Here is a 20,700-nt window from a genome sequence, read left to right as displayed (position 1 = left end):
AACCGATGTTGCCAAATGGTGAAATAGAAACGAATATCTTGAAAAAATTGAATGCATTATTTCATTCCTCTTTTTTAGGCATTTAAATAATTTTTTAAAGAAAAAGGTTGAAATGATAAGTTTAAAATGCGTTGTTTTAGAGCTTTTTTATGAAAACTACTTGATTTTCCTTAGGAGGAACATTCCCCATTAATAATTTACATCTCGTCTCAAATATATTAGCATAAAATCTTGCGAATACATAAAAAATATAAAAATAAAATTAATGTCATCATATAGAGAAAGTGAAATATATATAAAAAGTTTCTAAACTAGAAGTTTACGTCTCACAACAAATATAGATACTGTGTGTTTATAAAATAAACGTCAAGTCTCATTACATTTTCCATCATATATTTTTTTAATAACTTTTTGAAAAGGTCACTAGAATCTATATCCTTTAATTCTGGGGCTAACTCATTGAAAGCTTTGAGTCCTTTAACAAAGACAGAATTTTGAGAAGTCTTTGTCCTTACTAGAGGTAAGAGAAAGCAATTTCTTGATCTGGTTGGGTATTGGTGCAGTTCAAAATTGTAACTCATTTTATCAATCAAGTATTTAGGTGCCCGTCCTGTTTTGATTTTAAAAATGAAAATAAGTGTCTGGTATAACAGATAATCTTTAATTGCTAACCATCCTAAACTATCCAACATGGTTTTTAAGGGAATGTGTCTGCTACATGACAAAATGATACGCATCAATCTGTTTTGTAGTTTTTGGAACCTATTGATTTGGTTTTGGTTCAGTAAGTATAAAATAGTGGAGCAATAGTTCAAACGGAGAAGTATAATACTATTTTTTGGGAAAGAAAGTTTTTGGCTTTCTACTACTCCATCTGATAAAAAAAAAGCCAAAAACTTTCCCAAAAAATTAATCACTCCTAAAAATATAACCCCTTCAATTCAAATAAAATTCCTCTTGGCTGGGATTAAATCAAATAGGTGAATGAATGTCATTACGATGTCATCGATGACATAAGCAGATCAAGCTTATTCCGTGACATTCAAAATCGTAATTCATGAATGAATTGTGTGTATTTTCTATAATGTTATCCAATTTGGTACTGAAGAGCCTTAGGGCAAGTGTTTTAAGGCGAAACATCGGTGTATTCCAGTGAGGGTGACAGTGTTCCATGTGAGTACAATTTATTACCATTCATTCAAAGTAGAACTCATGTGAATTATATCTGATTCTTATTCTACAACAAATGTTTGAAATACAAACTGAGTAGAGAAAAGTATCTTCTGTATAATTCAGTGTTCATATAGAAGTATTTGTTTCGAAAGAATTTTTTTTCTTTCGTGTAATTCAATGTTCGATATACAAACTGAATAGAGAAAAGTATCTTCTGTATAATTCAGTGTTCATATAGAAGTATTTGTTTCGAAAGAATTATTTTCTTTCGTGTAATTCAATGTCCTCCTGAAAGTAGCTGTTTCAGGAGGACTTTCTTTCAGTTTGTGTCTGAAAGTTACTTCTTTGCATGATCTACACATTCATGTATAGAGTTTCAAATTGATTACTTCCTTCCTTTCTTTGGAAGATTTTCTCATCCCTTTTTTTTGTATCAGATGGAGTAGTAGAAAGCCAAAAACTTTCTCTCCCAAAAAATTAATCACTTCTAAAAATATAACTACTTCAATTATAATACTATTGTATAATATCACCGTTTTTGTCCATGCATTAAGGTATCTTGAACATCTGAATAAAAAGTTTACTTTAAAAGAAATAGTTTTAATATATAGTTTGCATGTTTTTTAAACGTTAGTCCATAGTCCACTATAATACCCAAGTATTTGATTTTTTTCACTTGTTCGATTGGGCTCCCGCATAGTTTCATTTCCAAATTCTGGCTTGGCAGTGTTTTAATCTGGTTTTCTTTTGCAATGAGCATACATTATGCTTTATTTTCATTTATTTCAAGTGAATTACTGCAACACCATTTATGAATACAATTTATTGTAGAGTTTATCGTTTCCGTCAAAATTCCATGGTCTGTGGAAGAAAAATAGATGTGGCTGTCATCTGCAAATAAGTGGATTCACACTTTCAAGTACTTGATAAGAGTAAACAACTCCATCTGACTGAAGTGAACGTAACGTTTTATGGGTTTTCCTGCACCAACACTGACACACACATTGCTGTGCGGTACACTATATCTACCAAACTAGCACACTTCCAATGATATATTTTTTTTACTTATTTCACGTAGGACACATCTCCTCCTACTAGACACTCATTCATGGTCAACAATTCAACACACACAATCAATTACGTTTCAGCAGACGTCCATCTTTCACATGACAATCAACAACATTCAATACACCTTGCACGACCAATTACATTTTGGCAGACCTTCACCTTTCTATCGCTCCTCCTATTTTTTAACTTCCAATAGTGCCAGCAGTCAGTCAATGACGTCCCACTCTATATCCCATCCAAAAACATCCACACCACCCACACTTTGTGCTACAGCCCAATCCACCACATGGTGAATATCCATCCGACATACAATGGCATTCTACATAAACCCCCATCTGACAATCAAAATACTCAGCCCATGCCGCCTTTACCAAGCTACACACACTATCGGAATCATTGCATATTCAAATCCACTTCTCTGTTTTTATGAAAACTATGACTAGAGAAAAATAATGTTGCAAAACACATTTCGGAGTCCTTAGAACCCTTAGACCCAAGTTGAATATATTATGCGTTTAGTATAGCAAAGTGTCTGAACAATAATACAAAAAGTTTTGTGAATTGTAATTCTCTTTGCATGAAAAAAGTATGAGGGCTGTTCAAAAAGTAATGTTAATGCATATGAGAGGATTGATGTGAAGTGTTGGTAATACAGCCAAATTCCATATCATACTTTCAGCCATTTACAAAAATCAGTTGCAAAGTTTTTTTTACAGTCGTTCATTTTGAGTAACTCTTGGAGATGACAAACTCTCATGTCTAATAAACATTGTGTGCATGACTAGATTCAACAGTTTGGGATCCCAGGCTATTAATATTGATCTCTTTCATAGGTATTTACATTTCTATGGAACGCCGTTTTACTTTTTATTGTCACAAATATTCATTCCTCAATTTATTCAACTAACTATTTATTTGTATGAATTTAATTGATTCATGCATTTATTCGAAACATTAAAAACGATTGTTCGCAAAATTAGTTCTATTTTAAATGACACTTGATTTAAAATGTTACATGAATTAATTTGTTTAATGAGAAGTTGCGAACAGTTATAATATAGATTCATTGTTTGAAATTTTTGGAAGTAAATGCTTGTCATATATACTTTTTTTGTAACTATCGAATGATTTACTACAATTTCTGTGAAACATGAATAAAATTGTTTGTTGATAATTATAGTTGCATGAATTAAAACGACTGTTGATAATTTTAATTCGGCACTAGCGTCGAGCGGATTCTTGCAGAAGCTGAATTTTTAAATCTGGCAACATGAGAGTCTAGTGATAGTAACACAATATTCCGTCCGATCGCAACGCCGAATAAAAATTATCAACAATCAATTTAATTCATGTATCACTTGAATAAAACAATTCATTTTCACAAAATACTAATAGAAAGTAAAACGGCGTGCCACACCGTTTTACTTTTTATTAATATTCCTTTGAAATGAGCTGAATTATTTTGTTTGTTGAATTTCAGTGATACATGAATTAAATTGTTTGTCGATAATTTTTATTCGGCGCTGCGGTTGAACGGATTATTACCGTACTATGACCAATGACATACCTACATATTATATGCAGTTATGTAGTTCCGCAAAAATACGCCTGACGTCAGCGCCGAATAAAAATTATCATCAAACAAATTAATTCAATTCTTTCCAAAGAAATAATAATAAAAAGTAAAACGGCGTAGCACGCTTATTTGCTTTCTATTAATATTCATTTGAAATGAGCTGAATTATTTTGTTTGTTGAATTTCAGTGTTACATAAATTGAATTGATTGTTGATAAATTTTATTCCGCGCTGACGTCAGGCGTATTTTTGTGGAACTACTCAACTGCATATATGTATGGCGTTGGTCATAGTACGGTAATAATCCGTTCGACCGCAGCGACTAATAAAAATTATCAACAATCAATTTAATTCATTTATCACCTGATTGCAACAGTGAAAACAATTCATTTTTACAAATTACCAATAGAAAGTAAAACGGTGTGGCACGCCGTTTTACTTTTAATTAATATTCCTTTGAAATGAGCTGAATTATTTTGTTTGTTGAATTTCAGTGATACATGAATTAAATTGATTGTTGATAATTTTTATTCGGCGCCACGGTTGAACGGCGTTTTGTCGTACTATAAATGAACTAGCATGTTGCCATATGTAACACTTGAAATTCTTGATAAATCCGCTCGATACCAGCGCCGAATTAAAATTATCAACAATCATTTTAAATGTATCTTGTAACACGTAACAAACTTTTTAAATCATCAAAAAATTCAATTCTTTGTCAGAAATTAGCTTTTTAAAAAGATTGATGAAATAAAATGATACTTGCTTGAGAATGTTTTGCACAAAAGTTGTAACCAAATTTTAAATTGAATGCATTAAAGTGAATGTTGGAAATATTCAACACTTCCAATAAAATTGAAATATAACAATCTTTATTATTCATAGAAAAATATTTAGCATGGAAAGTTAATTTGCTATATTTTCAGACAAACAAAAGTCTATTTTTATTACCAACAATGTCATGGAAAAACTTTGACAGTCATTCAAATATATTAATTGAAATTTTATTCCCAAACTTACTTTTATAGTGTGAATTTAAAGTTTCATTATAATTCAACAGTCATATAAATAACTAACATTTTATTCAAAGGTCAAAATTATGTGCAGAATTGAAACGTTTGTTGAATTTACTCGAATAATACATTCCATTGACTGTTGAATAAAAATGTTTGTTCATTGCTGAGTTGAACTATATGTATATAGATTAGTTTTCAGCATAATATATAGTAAATTGGCGTTCCATTTTCCAATACTCTGAAACTATATTTTTCTTCGGAATCAATAAAAGCTTCAAGTTATTTCATTAGTCTTTTTTATTCAAATAACAATTTTATTCATGTAACATTTTAAATCAAGCCTCATTTAAAATAGAAAAAAAATTTGAGAACAATCGTTTTTAATGTGTCCAACAAATGCAAACAAATAAATTGTTAGGTGAATAAATTGAGGAATGAATATTTGTGACAATAAAAAGTAAAACGGCGTTCCATACATTTCACCAGTTCGTGAAGAGGATTGACATTGCGTTTAAATTTTTTGAATGGCATTTCACAAATTAGAGACCAAACAGTGACTGTATATTCCAGATGACACCTGACTACGACTAATGAACAGTATATGGCAGACTCTATATGTGTAAAATCTCGGCAACTCTTTTCCTAACATTTCGAAAAGTTTTGATACTATATTTGAGTGTCTTTCAAAAATTCAGAAAAGTCTCATGACTGGTTATCGAACTGAATGTTGAGAGAAAATGTATATGCCTGAATATACTTTATCTGAATGCATTTTTTCCATTACTTCTTGAACATTTGGAAAAATGGATACTCATTTGGAAAAAAAACTTACCATTTCAACAGATTTGGGATTTCCAGACAAAAAGCATCGTCTGTCACCAGGTCCTTCATCTCTAGCTTGCTGGAATTGAACTTTAGCACCAGTTTCTGCTTGAATCTTTTTTATCATTTCCCCACCCTTTCCAATGACAACTCCCACTGCCGGTCTAGGAACGTGAACCTGAAATATTAAATGATTCTTTTGTAAGGGAAACCAATGAAAGCTGGTTTAATATAGACGAGTTTTACTCAAAAATATAGAAATGACTTTTTTTAGACTTGTTGCATACCAAACTGAATTTGGTCATTATTCAAGAACAAAAAATAAAAAGCAGTTGGTTATGCAAATATTATAGCAAGGTGTCTGAACAGTGTAGCAAATCAATTTGACAAACTGTAATTCTCCTTGCCGATAAAAAATAATAATTCAGTTTTACAAAAAAACAGTGGCGAAAAACAAAAAATAAAATAGGTTATGTTTGTAGTTTCACTATATCTGATAAGGATAGTTTGGACAGTATATGGTTCTACCTCAATGAGGAGAGAGATTTTACATCAATTTCAAATTTGTTGACATTATCCAGGACATTTAATTTCCTATTTGCTGTATAGAGATATTACATAGGGATCTGTTACCGTTAATTGACTTGAAAAGAATGAGAGTAAAAATATCTTTCAAAGAATATGTCAATATTTTCTTAATATCTCTAAAAATTGTATGAATGTGGAAAAATTATGAGTTATACAAAAAGGTCATAATTTTTCGTTATTAATTCAATAAATTGTTGAGTGAAGTGTGATAAAATCATTGAATGAATCATAAAACGAGGTGTTCTTAAGGATCAATTTAAATCTCTGGTTATATATCTTTTACAAAAATGATTTAGGGTAATATAGTCCATTATACAAATACTTATGTCATCAGTATTAAAAACACAGAAGACAATCTAACACTTGATAAAAAGTATTGACAAGTTGGTTTTTAGAAAATAATCACCTAATGACTTTGAATAAAATACAAATACTATGAAAAACATAAACTTCAATAGACAAGGTCATCAAATAAATGAAAATGATGTAAAGTGGAAAAATACTGGAGATCAGTTTAGACATTTATAGAGTGGAAAATTATTCTTGAAAGGCTTTATTTCTTAGGTTACAACTTGAATGAAACCGGATATGATCCTAAACCTTATATCAATCTGCTATAGTACAATTCCATAATAGTAGGCACTAAATTCTCAGAAATATTATTGCATTTAAACGGAAACATTGTTGTCAGGTTGTTTACTATAATATCCGTATGCCACTGCAAGAGACAGATTGAGGCAAAAACGTCAGTCATTTCTGAGAATTTAGTGCCTACTATTATGAAATTGTATTATAGTATAGAATCATGGAATATATTGTTATGTATTGAAAATACAAGGCAAAATTTGGTGAAACAAATAGCTTTAACTGCGGATATGTTGCAACTAAACACCAACATAATAATAATAATCATTTATTGATGCTAACATACAGCAGTATTTACACAAGTCGAAAAGAAAAGAAAGAAAAAAATACGTTATTAGATAAAAATTTACAATAAATGCATATAAACAGTATACTTGACAACTAGCACTTACAGATATAAAAAAAAAATTATGCACAGACATTGTTAAAGAGAATTAAGTGATTTAATGCATGTCCCTAAAGTTATTTTGAAGGTACTCCTCAGTGCTATAGAACGCTTTTCTTTTTAGGTATAGTTTTATTTTGTTCTTAAACTGTGTGAAAGGTAAGTTTTTTACTTCTTCTGGAAGGACATTGTACATATTTATGCAATGATAGCTAGTTCCGTCTCTAGTACGGGAGAGTCGCAAATAGTTTTGTACAATTCTTTGACTGTTTCGAGTAGAATAGTTGTGTAAATCGCAATGTCTACTATACATGTTTTGATTTTGTTTCATATACAATAGACATTCCAATATGTAGACACATGGCAAGGTAAGTATACATAGTTCCATAAACTTTTGACGACAACATTCCCGGTAACCTATGTGGGCTATAATTCTGATGCATTTTCGCTGTAAACTAAATGCTTTGGATGCGTGGGTTGAGTGGCCCCAATTTAGTATAGCATATGACATAGCTGAGTGAAAAAAACTATAGTAAGCTGTCATTAATACATTATGAGATACACTATTTACTAGATTCCTTATTAGATAGATAGTTTTTGAAAGTTTACCCGAGAGGTACGCAATATGCTTTTCCCATGTCAGTACCGGATCAATATAAACGCCTAGGAATTTAACTGGTTCAGAATTAAAATAGCTGTCAGGTAAGTTTCGTAGCGTAAATATTAGCATCTGAGTCTTACTTTCATTTACGCTCAGAGCATTTGTCTCAAACCAGAGCTTTACTTGTGAAAGTGTGTTATGCATATCACGTTGAATTACTTCTAAAGATTGGCGTTGTATAAGCTCAGTTGTATCATCTGCAAATAGAATGGATTCAGCATTCAGACAGCAGTTTGGCAGGTCATTGATGTAAATTAAGAAGAGAATGGGTCCTAGTACGGAGCCTTGCGGCACCCCATGTCTTACCAACTGCCGCTCGGAGGTGCTCATATTATAATTTACATACTGTAATCTGTCTGAAAGGTAAGACTTTATTAGTGTTAGACTGTTATTCTCAAACTTACAAGCTTCGAGTTTTTTCAGTAAGATATCGTGAGACACACAATCAAAAGCTTTTGTCAGGTCTAAGAATGATGCCTGAGTGTATATGTATATACATATAACAGTCTGGGCAAATTAAACAGACAAAATGAAGTTTTCTTATGCAAAAAATGTTTGAAAAATAGATATTTTCTCATCCAAGAGAGCTGTAAACCAATTATTATGGAGCAGCAACAGTCATAAATTAGGAATTGAATTTATCTCAGAAAACAAACATTTGTTTGAAAAATAAGTTTCCATACTTGAGGATGAAACAAGAACAAAAACAGTCAAATTAAAAAAAAATACACTCATTCAGAACATAATTTTAAAAATTTTATTTTGTCCTTGAATCCTATTTATTTTTAATGTAATTGTGAAGACATGCTCTTGATGCTAGATCCTATGGAGAGGAGAACTCTTCATATGGAATTTTGTTAACTATATTTAGCAAACAATCAAGCATAATTTGTTCTAAGCAGTGATTCATGTATTTGTGATTAATGTACTTATAAGAAAAATTATCACTTGAATAATATAAATCTTAGTTATAAGACCACTCAGATACACAGTAAAGTCATGTCACTAGTAAAACATCTACCAATTTGATAAAAAGATTTTGTGAAAACCTCCCAACAAAACTATAATTAGGAATTTTATAATTGTCAAAACAATCACTAACCTCCATAGAGTCGCCGCCTCCACCAAAATCACCGAAATCGTTCTGTGGCCTGCCTCCTGGACCGCCATCTCTTCCTCTTCCACCCCTATTGAAATTCTTCATTTCTTTTTCCGCAATCAGATCGTACACGAGCTGCTTAGCAAACTCCACTTTCTGGGGATCTCCACTGATCAACAACGGCTTCTCGTGCTCTTGATTTGGTCCGTCTTGTATGACGACCATTTTGGCACCACTTTTTTCTTGCAACTGTTTTATCGTCTCACCACCCTTGCCGATGATTAGGCCGACCTTGGGACCGGGGATCATGATTTCCAGGGTGTTCCTGCCGCCCCCAGGACCACCTGGTCCGCCGCCGGGTCCTCCCATGTTGGGGTTCATGTTGTTCATGCCTCCTTGAATAACAAACAGAGATTCGGATGTTACAGCAAAGTATATAAAATTACTGAATGTTCCGCGAAAGAACATCAACAACTAATAATTTTCAAAGTCAAATACATAACTTTTTGAAAAGGAAAAACAAATATGAAAGAAAAATATTTTTAAGAGTAATTTTCATATTAACTGAAAAGTAAAAAAGAAACATTTCTTAAAAACCAACTTTTTAAAGAGTTTTACATATACCTATTTGTCTTTTGTGCATCTCCAGCATGTAAAAACCTATATTTTTGACTTTCTGCATGTATCTTTTTAGATTTAGAAAAAATCTTTCAAACAACACAAATAAAATTTAGTATGATTAAGGATCATCAGAACAATGAGTTATAAGTAATTGCGATACTATCTCTCCTTAAGACGCCATCTATGGGAACGACCCAGAAGACTATCTACAAATATGAAACATAAACAAGCCTAAATCTCTAACAGAAAAAAAAAAATTTGTGTAGGCAAGAATTCGGATTGGGATAAGCTAAACAAAGCATGTAGCGTAGTTGTTGTTTTTTTTGGTTTCCAGATTTTGCCGTCGTCTTCTTTGCCACTGAAGAGGACAGTTGCAGTTGAAATGTTAGGAGATTGTAACAAAAGAAGACCACGGCAAAACCTAGAAACCAACCAAAACATTGACGCCAGCCGTAAAAGCTCTCATTCCTATAAAAGAACTTAGCAATAAATTTTCTTTGGCTTAACAAGTTTAGAACTATAACACACTAACACTTCAGAATTATTGAGAAATGCCAAATACCATCAATTGAGAATGTACCTCCTTATTAACCCTGTAATAGGAGAGAATTACAAGATGGTAAAAAATTTTGGAATAATCAACAAAATGAAAATTGTAAATATATTCACCTGTTCGCCACTATGTAATGCTATGTCAAATGTCAAAATCACCTCAACTCATTCAAATTTTGATGAAAAAAGTTGAAGCACCTTCTATGCGAACTCTAAATAAACTTCTAAATTACTTGTGGGAACAAGTTACATTTTTTTGTTGTTATTTCAATGATAAGGAAGCTCCACTAAACTAAATTATGTTAGCTATTACCTTTCACCTCTTTTTAAATGAACTAATTAATGTCTATAACTACACCTTACCCCAACAGGCAAGAGATAAATATCAATTAAATCACCCCAATTCCTAACAATTACAATTGAAGCATAATTCTGAAATGGAATCAAGAATGTTGTGTACTACAGTAAGTCAAGTTTCAATAATCACAGAAAATAATTTCTCAAAATTATTCTCACTTTCAAGGATGAAAAAAAAGATAGACATCACACATCCACATTTTCAAAAAATATCGAAGCCCTTATTTTATCATAAGATTAAAATCCCCATTCCCCTAATGTTATAAAATCCGTAACCATATTGAGTATTTTTTTCACAGGGCAAATAGAATTACAAATCATGTTGTAAAAATCAACCAAGATTTGTAAGGGACAAGGAACAGACAACAAAGTACAATAACCTCGATAAGATTGCAAAACATTAATGGGGCTTAGAGGCCCCCAAAAAATCCTTTGATGAATCTTCTGTAAACTAATGATTATTTAGATAACAAAATGAAGTGAAATAGTCATCCAAAGCATTATCCAATATTTGTTTGATATTCCATTTCAAAATTATCACTGACTAATCTTACTTTGCATTAGAAAATTAAGTTAAGCTAGTTGTTTTATATAAAGATTAGCGGCTTTAATACGCAACACACTGGAAGGCTGTATGGAAATGACACTCATTTGAGTTTTGGCAAAAAAAAAATTATAAGATTCGATTGTGAAAAAAATAATAGATTAGATTGTGAAAAAAAAAATTGATTAGATTGAAGTTAACATTATTGAGAAATGAACTTCATTTATCCAAAACAGTTTTTCAGAAAGTAGATCTAGGTTAAGGAAATGGAACTATCGAAAACTGAATCTTTGTTGAGAAATTCAACATGATTGTGGCTTTAACAACAAAAAGCTGACAGTATGAAATAAACTGAATGCCTCTTTGAAATGTATAAGCCTATAATATAGCAAGGTGTCTGAACAGTAAACAAAATCATTTGGCAAACTGTAATTCTCCTTGCAAAAAAACATTACATTTTTTGGACAATTTTGTAATGTTCCACTTTGAAACAGAAATCAATCAAAACAATGATTTTTTTTCAATGATGGTAAAAAAATCAAACCGTTTGGAAAAATGAAGTGCATTCTACAATGCATTATGAAAAACCAGTCCAAATGAGCGTCTGCATGACAGCAAAATTCCATCGTTGCAACTGAATGATGGCATGCTCCATGCAAAGAAAATGGTTCATATTAACCTGAAAAATGATTGTTGAATGAGTTGTCGCCTTGATTGCCCGGAGGACCCATACCCGGCACGTGCATATCGTTGCCAGGGTCCTCTTCATTGTTGCCCCTTTGACGAATAATGTTCATGATAAGTTCTTTGGCTCTTTCGACAGCCTCTTTAGTACCCGACAACGAACATATTCGGTCTGACATACCCTGAGAGTCAGGCGCCATTTGTATCTTGCAGCCTGTCTCTGATTGTAGCCTTGTTATCTGTTCCCCTCCGCGACCAATTACTGCAAATACAAAAAATTAATAGTTCACGGTCGAAAAAATTTAACTTTACAGGGAAATTTGAAATGGAAAAACTTTCGGCAAGTTTTTTGAAAAAAATTTGTTCTTGGTAAAAACAATTGTTCACAACTTCAATATAGAAAATTTCAAAAATAAATAATACTTCAAGTTAACATTTGTTTCAAGGGATTGACAATGTTTCATGATGAATTTCACTAGTTCGGACTTCCATTGTCTAATATATAAAATGATTTGAAATCCCTGAAACAACTAAAAAAGAAGAATTAAAAATGAATAGCTGAAAATAACAAATATAATAAGCAAAAATAACCTGAAATGAAATAATAGTGAAATAAAATACAAGTAAAAATAGAACGATTGAACAAAAATTAAATGAAAATAAAAAGGTTAAGAGATTCCAAGCCAAGTTCACGACAATCGTCTTCAGGTGATGACGATTGTAGATACTAACAATAGAAACGTCATGAACTAATGTTTTATTTTCATTTTATTTCTTTAATTTTTATTTTTGTTCAATCGTTCTATTTTTACTTGTGTTTTATTTCACTATTATTTCATTTCAAGTTATGTTTGCTTAATATATTTGTTATTTTCAGCTATTCATTTTAAATTCTTCTTTTTTAGTTGTTTCAGGGATTTCGAATCATTTTATATATTAGACAATGGAAGTCCCAAATAGGAAAATTCGCCTTAGGTTAAGCTAGTTGTCTTATATTAAGATTGGCAGCTTTAATAAGCACACTGGAAGAGTGGCTAAGTTCTATAACTTTTAGATCCTTAGTTAGGACAAGTAATAAAATTGTTGGAATATATGTCATGAAAACATCGAACACTGTATAGGGGAAATAAAACAAGCAGGAAAAAAATCTGTTTAAAAACGAAGAAAGGAAATGAAACTTTCTATGTTTTTTACCACTTATATTTGTAACTAACATTACTGCAGTTTCATCCTATACGGACTTTTTCAAACTAATACAATAAAAATTGTTTTATTATTTATATGGACATTTTCAAACTTATACAATAAAACATGTTTTATTGTCAAGTTTGAAAATGTCTGTATAGGACGAAACTGCAGTAACGTTAGTTACAAATAAAAGTGGTAAAAAACATAGAACGTTTCATTTCTCTTTTCTTCATTATGATTTCCTACCACCAAATAACGGCTACATCCATCAATTTACTGTTTAAAAACTGTTTTTCCGTTAACCGACTGTCGCACCCCTACGAATGACATCCCTCAGAAGTCGAAACTTGTGCGAGCTGGAATAAGCTTCCAGGAATGAGGCAGGCGAAAGAGTTCATAAAGAAACGATCGCCCAGATTCACAGAAGACCTGCTAAACCACAACCGTAAGGTTGTGGTAGTGGTTGGTCTACTAACGGGGCATAGCCGACTCAAGAAATCATATGAGCAACATGGGTCCGGCAGAAGAATCCCAGTACAGGTTCTGTCAAGACGAGGAAGAAACTGCACTGCATGTGCTCTATGAATGTAAAACGACATCAAGGCAGATACATGCAAGATGCGATGAAGAAAAACCAGAGGCTGCTACCTATATGAAGGGGTCAGTGTCAAGACTATAGAATCTCATCAAAGAGATCAAGCTAGACAATGAGCTCTAACAACCAAGGAGCGTCACAATATACCTGAAAACGTCGCAGTGAATCAGGCCACCGGCTAGCTCCCTAACAATCTAATCTAATCTAATGACGTGAAAAAAAATTGGTGAAAAACACCATGAGCCCTTGATGCTGCAGTATTTTCCGGGGACTTGGAAGACATGGACAAGTCAGACGACTCCAAAGTAGAAGACAAAAAGTTAACTTTCCGCCGCTGTTTATCCAACAGACAATGGGGAATGTACCTCCTGACAAAAATCAAGTAGTTTTCATAAAAGAGCTCTAAAACAACGCATTTTAAACTTATCATTTCAACCAATTTCTTTGAAAAATTATGTTAATACTTAAAAAAGAGGAATGAAATAATGCATTCAACATTTAAAGGGATTCGTTTCTATTTCACCATTTGGGAACATCGGTTATAGCTATTAAAGGACAATGAATCTGTTACCTGTATGAGACAAACAAAGATGACATATTGCAGAGGTGTGCTGTTCTGTTTATTTATGTACCGAAACATTCTGTGACATATGACATTTTATGCACCTCACCTATCTTCCTCTATGTAAATAAATAACAAAACAACTGTTGTTTATGTGGCTTGTAGAGGTGGTATTGAACTATAATTTATATTTTTCCTTAATTTGACACTATTGACATAATTGTTCCTCTTCTAGCAAACTACTAACCTGAACTCCGATCTAGCATTCTAGGCGCTGTTGCCAATATGTGAATTAGAAACAAATCCCTTTAAAAATTAAAACCCAACATTTGAAACATCAATTTGAATACTTTTCGAAGTGAATTTGAAAAACTCATGAATTGAACTCAACTTTATTTTGTTCAAACTTGCATTTACTGTAATAACCCAAATTGAGGAACATTCCCCATTTGAAATATTTTGCCCTCAATCCATGTTGAAAATCAAAGTCAATTCTTCAAGTTCCTATCTGATACTTCAATGTTCATTGAATCAGAAATTTTCAATTTTCTTGTCTATTTGGCGATATATAACATATACCGGGTGATAACGAAATCATTATACACGGCGCCATTAAATGTTTCAAGAGGTATTTCTAATGATTAAACACTTAAAAATCTACACAGCGTTCACTGAAAATGAAACCCAATGTATTTTTTTCGACCAATAGATCGAATATAAAATTTTCTTTTCAACGATATAACACATCTGGCCATTTCCATTTAAAATGGAGGAGTAGAAGCCATTTTCTTCAAGTTCAATATGGTGGCACTATGACCTCATCTATAGAAATATTGTCAAACAACTCAACGTAAGGAGAAACAAATGACAAAATTTGTCCAGTTTTGTGATGTTTTCTGAACTCTGACATCGAAGTGTACCTTTTTAATACTAAAAAATTTTGAGGATACTATGCTGATCATTTTTCTGTGTTAGTGAAAAAGTAAAAGTATCAAGCTGCTATATTATTATGCGTTACTACTCAACTTGCTTTTTTTACTGGCACAGAAAAATGAATAACACAACAAACACACCAAATTTAAAATATAAACGTATCTGCGTCGATATTTTTCAACAAACATCTTTCCCAGTGTTGGGATAGAACTTCAGTAATATTCATTACTACACCAAAAGTTCCAAACAGTACATCACAAGTATTTACTTGTCATCCAACTTACCTTTATAATAACTTATAAATAATTTAAATTAAGATAACAATAATTTTAGTTGGAAAATTAAACAATTTGAGTTTTTTGGAAATACATATGACCCTGAACAAGGAATCAAAGTTATAGTATCTAAAACAGCAAACGCTTTAGGTGTAAACTGTAGAGTTTAGAAAAAATAAAGGAAATACAGGAACTATTTCCTTGAACATGTTACAAAATGTTATATTTATATGTTGTAGTCTAGTATGAATTAAAACAAAACTAATTATGTAATATGTTTTTCTTGTTATCTCTAGCTCTAAAGTATCGAAATGAATTTACTGTTTCATGTTATATTATCTCTGAAAAACTGAAAACATTTTATGTAAACAACATGAAATATTCACCATGTGCGGATTAATATATTTTTCCTTGTTTAATTGTCATTGGATTATATTCTATATTATTTTCATAACTTTGTATCTATTTGTCACGAATGAACTCATTATTATCACATGTGGTGGTTCTTGATTAAAAAAGTTCAATGTTTTGAAACCACAAGCTTATCAACTTGATAAAAAATGATACCTCCAACTAACTTGTTAAATATTCATCAACAGCTTGCATTAGTTGAATTAGGCTAATGTATTGTAATTGTACCTATTCACTTATCCTGAATCTGAAGTCAAAACTTAGCACTTCAGTCTATTTTCGGAGATAATGCCACTAAAACATCAACCATTCAATAAAAAAACTCGTAAAATAACACCTTTTCACCATCGCATGCTGTGCGATATACTATTCACTTTCCATTTCCATTTTTTTACATGAAGAATAGCCGATTTCCACAAAATTATATATTTTCCAACAAAATATAAATTTTTTAATGAAACTGGATGACAATTTTACAAAGGTCTATACAATGGCTATCAAAATGATACAGCATTCAGAAGGTGCTTTCCAAACAATTGATTCAATATGTGTAGTTTGTCTTGTGTTGTTGACTTGGTAAAATACCATTTACTTGTTATTGAATGAGATATAAAGCTTAAAAAAAATGTTGAGTTTTTTTTTTTAATTAGACAACACAATTTTCACTTGTTGACATTGGCCATCATAACATCACCAACAAATGATAAGAAAAACTAGAAAAGTAGCAATATCATTTAGAATATGATTTTGATGATATATAAGTTTTTCAATCTGTGGGTCTGTAGAATGTGATTGTGAAAAGATGTCATTATAAGAACGGCTGTATCTCCGAAAATAGGTAAGACTATTGGGAAAAGCACTAAAAAATGCAATAAAAAAATTTATAGAACAACTATACTCACTCAATCCAACCATCTTGTCTGGCACTTTCATGTCTTCGTTCATTTGGGAAATACCACCCATGACGGGGCCTCCCATTCCTTGGTTCTGCTGAGGCCGACCAAGAGGTGGAGGTCCTTGATTAGGTGGAGGTCCCAGCGCACCGGGACCTTTCTTCGCATCCGGTTCTATATTGAAATCTACTCATTAATTTAATAAAAAAATATACCAAATAACCAATCTTACCTGGACTGTCTTCCAGGGGTCTCTTCGCTCTATTATCTGCTGGGTTAGTTGTACCTGGGTTAATTTTGGCTGCGATCTGAAACCACAAATTACACCGGTTGTGAGTTAAAGAAAATATGCCTTATTACTAATGTTTTTTGTCTCCAGCCCAAATCAGTAGTTTCATCAAAATACTTATAAAAAATGTCAAGAATAATATTGACAGTATTCATACTTTTGACAAGTTTTTCAACAAAAAATAACCTTAATTTTCGAGTTTCACACTGCTCCGTTTTGGATATAATGACAAATAGCAACTGGAATAGAAATCAAAGAGCATAAAACCAAAGGGTCTTGCAGTATCTGAGTCATAGAAAACAAACCTGGCTGTATTTATTCAGATCAAGAAGTTACCTCACGATCACAGTTGATGGCAAAAAAAGTTGGGACAGGAATTGCAATTGTAAATATAGCAATCTATGTACATGTGTTTGAAATGTATGGGTTTTAAATATAAAATGAATGGCAAATTCTTATGGAATCAGGACACATACAGATTATGTGTGTGTTGATGTAGTTGTCTCATAAACTTTCAAATTACAATAATTCTTATTAGATGTCCTTATGCGAACTAGTATTGTAGCCTGGTCTCTCAACCTGTCATTTAGTATACTTTGATTCACTCGATGAATTGTGCTGTAACCTTTGTCACTGTACATACATTTTTTTAATGCATTGTTTTGTAACCTCTGAAATGCTATGTCCCCAGTTGATTTTATGGCAATAAAGAATATTATTATTATTATTAAAAATTGTTATAAAATGTTTTACTAAAGTACGGGCTGATTTTCTCTGCAAAAAAATTGTTCATGAAGGTGATTGCCTCTTCATTTGACGAAAATCTGTCCTCCAAACGCAAGTTTGAGATGATGGAACAGAAAGAAGTCGCTTGGGGCTAGATCTGGTGAGTGTGGTGGATGATCAAGCATTTCAAACCGTAATTTGTAGATTTTTGCCTTGGCAAACATTCAACTTTTTTTTATCAACGACATAGGATTAAATATAGATAGCTGATGATCTGAAGGTCGTTTGTGTCGTAGAGTCACCTAATAACGAAATACTTGAAAATTATTGGAATAAATTGGCTCTCTGGTGTTCTTCAATCTTCCACTCAATCCAAGTAAATGTAAATATACCACCTTTTGTAACAAACTATTGACCACAATTATTTGATGAATGATTATTTACTGGGGAAGACAGACAGCTGCAAAGATTTGGGAATTTTCTTTGATACCAAACTCTCATTCAAACTTAACATAACATTGGAACAGCAGCGATACAGCAACATAGTACTAGTGTTACATAAATCTCTCGCATTTGCAATTTGCTATAAATTAAATCAAGTCTGTCAGAAAGTACATTCATTCAACACCATTGGATATATTCAAATAAGATATAAAAAACATTGTTTGCAAAGCACAAAATACTTATTTGAAATTTGATTTTTGTTCCATGAAAGTATGCAATGAAGAATATTTGACAGTAACATAATTAGAAAATATATTCCAAAAATACATCATAGAATAATGAGCCTTTTTCCTGAGAATAGTACAGCAAACGTGTCACAAGAGGCAGCACTAGTAGGGACAAACAAACTATTTACATGTAAAACAGTGTTATTTACGTAATATTAATTTATTAGTTAAACATATAAATCTGATATAAAAAATTATTTTGTGTTAGTATAATGCTAACAAAGCATTGCTGTTTTGGGAATTGTACGTCGGATATTCGATATCCGGAAGGAAGCGTGTTTTTTATACCATTTATAAAACCTCATAATAATGAGGTTGGTATAAGAAATGTATAAATGCTTCGAGGAGAGTGGATTTACCAGTGCACAAAATAAATAAATATTCGTATGTATGCTCTAAACATGAAATGAATAGTAAATTTTTCATAGTTAATTACCATTGATCAGAATGAGATATAACCTCAATCGTTTATTAAATTATATTCATTATATTTAATTGAATTTATTTCATTACCATCTATATTTGATTCATATTTCACTCGGAAATAAGTCTGAAATTCTTAATTATTTTAAATTTCTTTTATTACAGTTTGAATCTACCGCTACTCCTTTACTAGAGCCTGTAACTAGCCTGTCTATTAATTCACTTTTTTTCCAGTTACTTTTAAATTACGGCATGCAAGCCAACATTTTAATGTTACAACATTGTTATCCTTTATATTTGCAAATTTTAGTTTTGCTCCAGGAACATTTTTTTCTGTTAAAAACATTTTTTTTTAATTGTACTTTACCATATGTTTATATGAGGATTAGTCAGTGTTTGTCCCTACCAAACTACTAGCGCTGCTAGTGAGTGATTTTTCGTACTTCAGGAAAAAGGTTCATTAACTTAGTTAAAATATCCATGATAATAATTTTAGAATTTCTACAATAAATTTTATTTTAAAAGTGTTTTACTACATGGTAGCTTTATCAGTTATTGGTACATCAAACTATTCTACTTACCAGTAACTGATGAAGCTACTGTGTAGCGAAATGTGTTTTAAATAAAATTTATAGTGAAAATTCTATAATCATCGTTATGGTTTTTGTTATTATTGTTATTATGTAATTTTCATTAGGGGGTCAGAGTATTAATAACTTGGTAAAAGGAGAAACTGCAAATATCCAAAACAATGTTGAAAATTCATATCGTTATGCTACCATTATATATCCAGTTGTAATCAATTTCAATGTTACTTCTTTGGATTGTATTAATATCGACAGTAGTGAGTGATTTAAAAAAAACAATGTTTTCACATTTCTCTTTCGTTATATTTCTTTTACTTTTTTTTCTGATTACCTAGCCACCAGAACTTTGAAACTGCATCTTTTTTCAAGTAGATTATTTTTTCACTTTTTTTTATGACTATGAATAACCTATACACAATTTGATATACTAACTACTATTTTGAAAGGAACCTAAATACCGAAATAAATATTTCAAGTACTGGCCTGTTACTGGCCTTTCTGTTAATATTCATAAGGCTTTGCACCCTAAGTTTTTACAATCTCAAGCCAAAATATCAGTTAGGTATATGCCTGAAAATACTTTTCCATTCTATGGAAATCATGGGGTTTCTGACTTCCATATATTCTGATATTCATAGGAACTCACACACAGAAATGGAAGCGTGATTGGGGTATTACTACTCACCTGTTTCGCGCGTTGTAAAGCTGCAGCAAATGCTGAAGACTGATTGAAATTTTGAGATGGTGGCGGAGCGACCGAGGAATAGTCACTCATTTTTTTAAAACATTAACAAACGTTAATAAACACACATACAACTTTTTTTGCGTCAACGATAAAATGGAGTCGTGCTACGCGTACAAACGATTGAAAAGAAAGGCGCGAGCACGGAACACAGAACTACAAATTACGCGGGATCGATAATCAAGACTGTATAGTTACAATGTGAACCTTGAAATTTTACGTGTTGTGTTACGTATACTTGTCACAAATTTCTTCTGCCTTATTTCTAAAGGAGGAAACCAGAGTTGCTTTCTTTTTCTGTATGGGACCTATGTGTGAGGTCCTTCGCATAAAAGTGACCATTTCAAAAAATCTACATTTCATAATGCGATCAATTTGTATAACAGGCTGCCACTTTCTACGAAGAGGTCAAATTATGAAACTATGTTCAGCAAGAAAGTTAATAACCTAATTCTGCGTTAATGTTACTACAACCATAAGGGATATTTAGAGGATCTATTTACAGAAAAATAATAACATTTCTGATTTATTTCATCAGTTCGGTCTTCCATTTT

General features: G+C 31.8%; 1 protein-coding gene across 8 annotated transcripts in view; it reads right to left on the bottom strand.

Annotated features, from left to right (window-relative positions):
- Window positions 1-20,296, bottom strand: part of Psi (P-element somatic inhibitor) — a 37,779-nt gene extending 17,483 nt beyond the window's left edge. For 4 of the 8 annotated variants that reach the window (XR_012467050.1, XM_074181290.1, XM_074181291.1 and 1 more), the window contains exons 1-6: window positions 20,090-20,296; window positions 16,881-16,956; window positions 16,658-16,834; window positions 11,787-12,053; window positions 9,037-9,428; window positions 5,666-5,833 (exon numbers count right to left, since the gene is read on the bottom strand). Coding sequence is in view for 7 of the 8 variants with exons in the window: in XM_074181290.1 (XP_074037391.1) it covers window positions 5,666-5,833; window positions 9,037-9,428; window positions 11,787-12,053; window positions 16,658-16,834; window positions 16,881-16,956; window positions 20,090-20,179 (1,170 nt within the window). In the remaining variant the exon portion in view is untranslated. The remainder of the gene's footprint in view (window positions 1-5,665; window positions 5,834-9,036; window positions 9,429-11,786; window positions 12,054-16,657; window positions 16,835-16,880; window positions 16,957-20,089) is intronic. The other 4 variants (XM_074181292.1, XM_074181293.1, XM_074181294.1 and 1 more) reach the window with 4 other exon arrangements.
- Between the last annotated feature and the right edge of the window lie 404 nt (window positions 20,297-20,700).

The sequence above is a fragment of the Leptinotarsa decemlineata genome, unplaced genomic scaffold (genome assembly GCF_025532065.1).
Source record: "Leptinotarsa decemlineata unplaced genomic scaffold, Ldec_3_MD MMD2_tig00026307_RagTag_RagTag, whole genome shotgun sequence".
NCBI lineage: Eukaryota > Metazoa > Arthropoda > Insecta > Coleoptera > Chrysomelidae > Leptinotarsa > Leptinotarsa decemlineata.
This window is presented reverse-complemented; position numbering and strand designations above follow the sequence as displayed.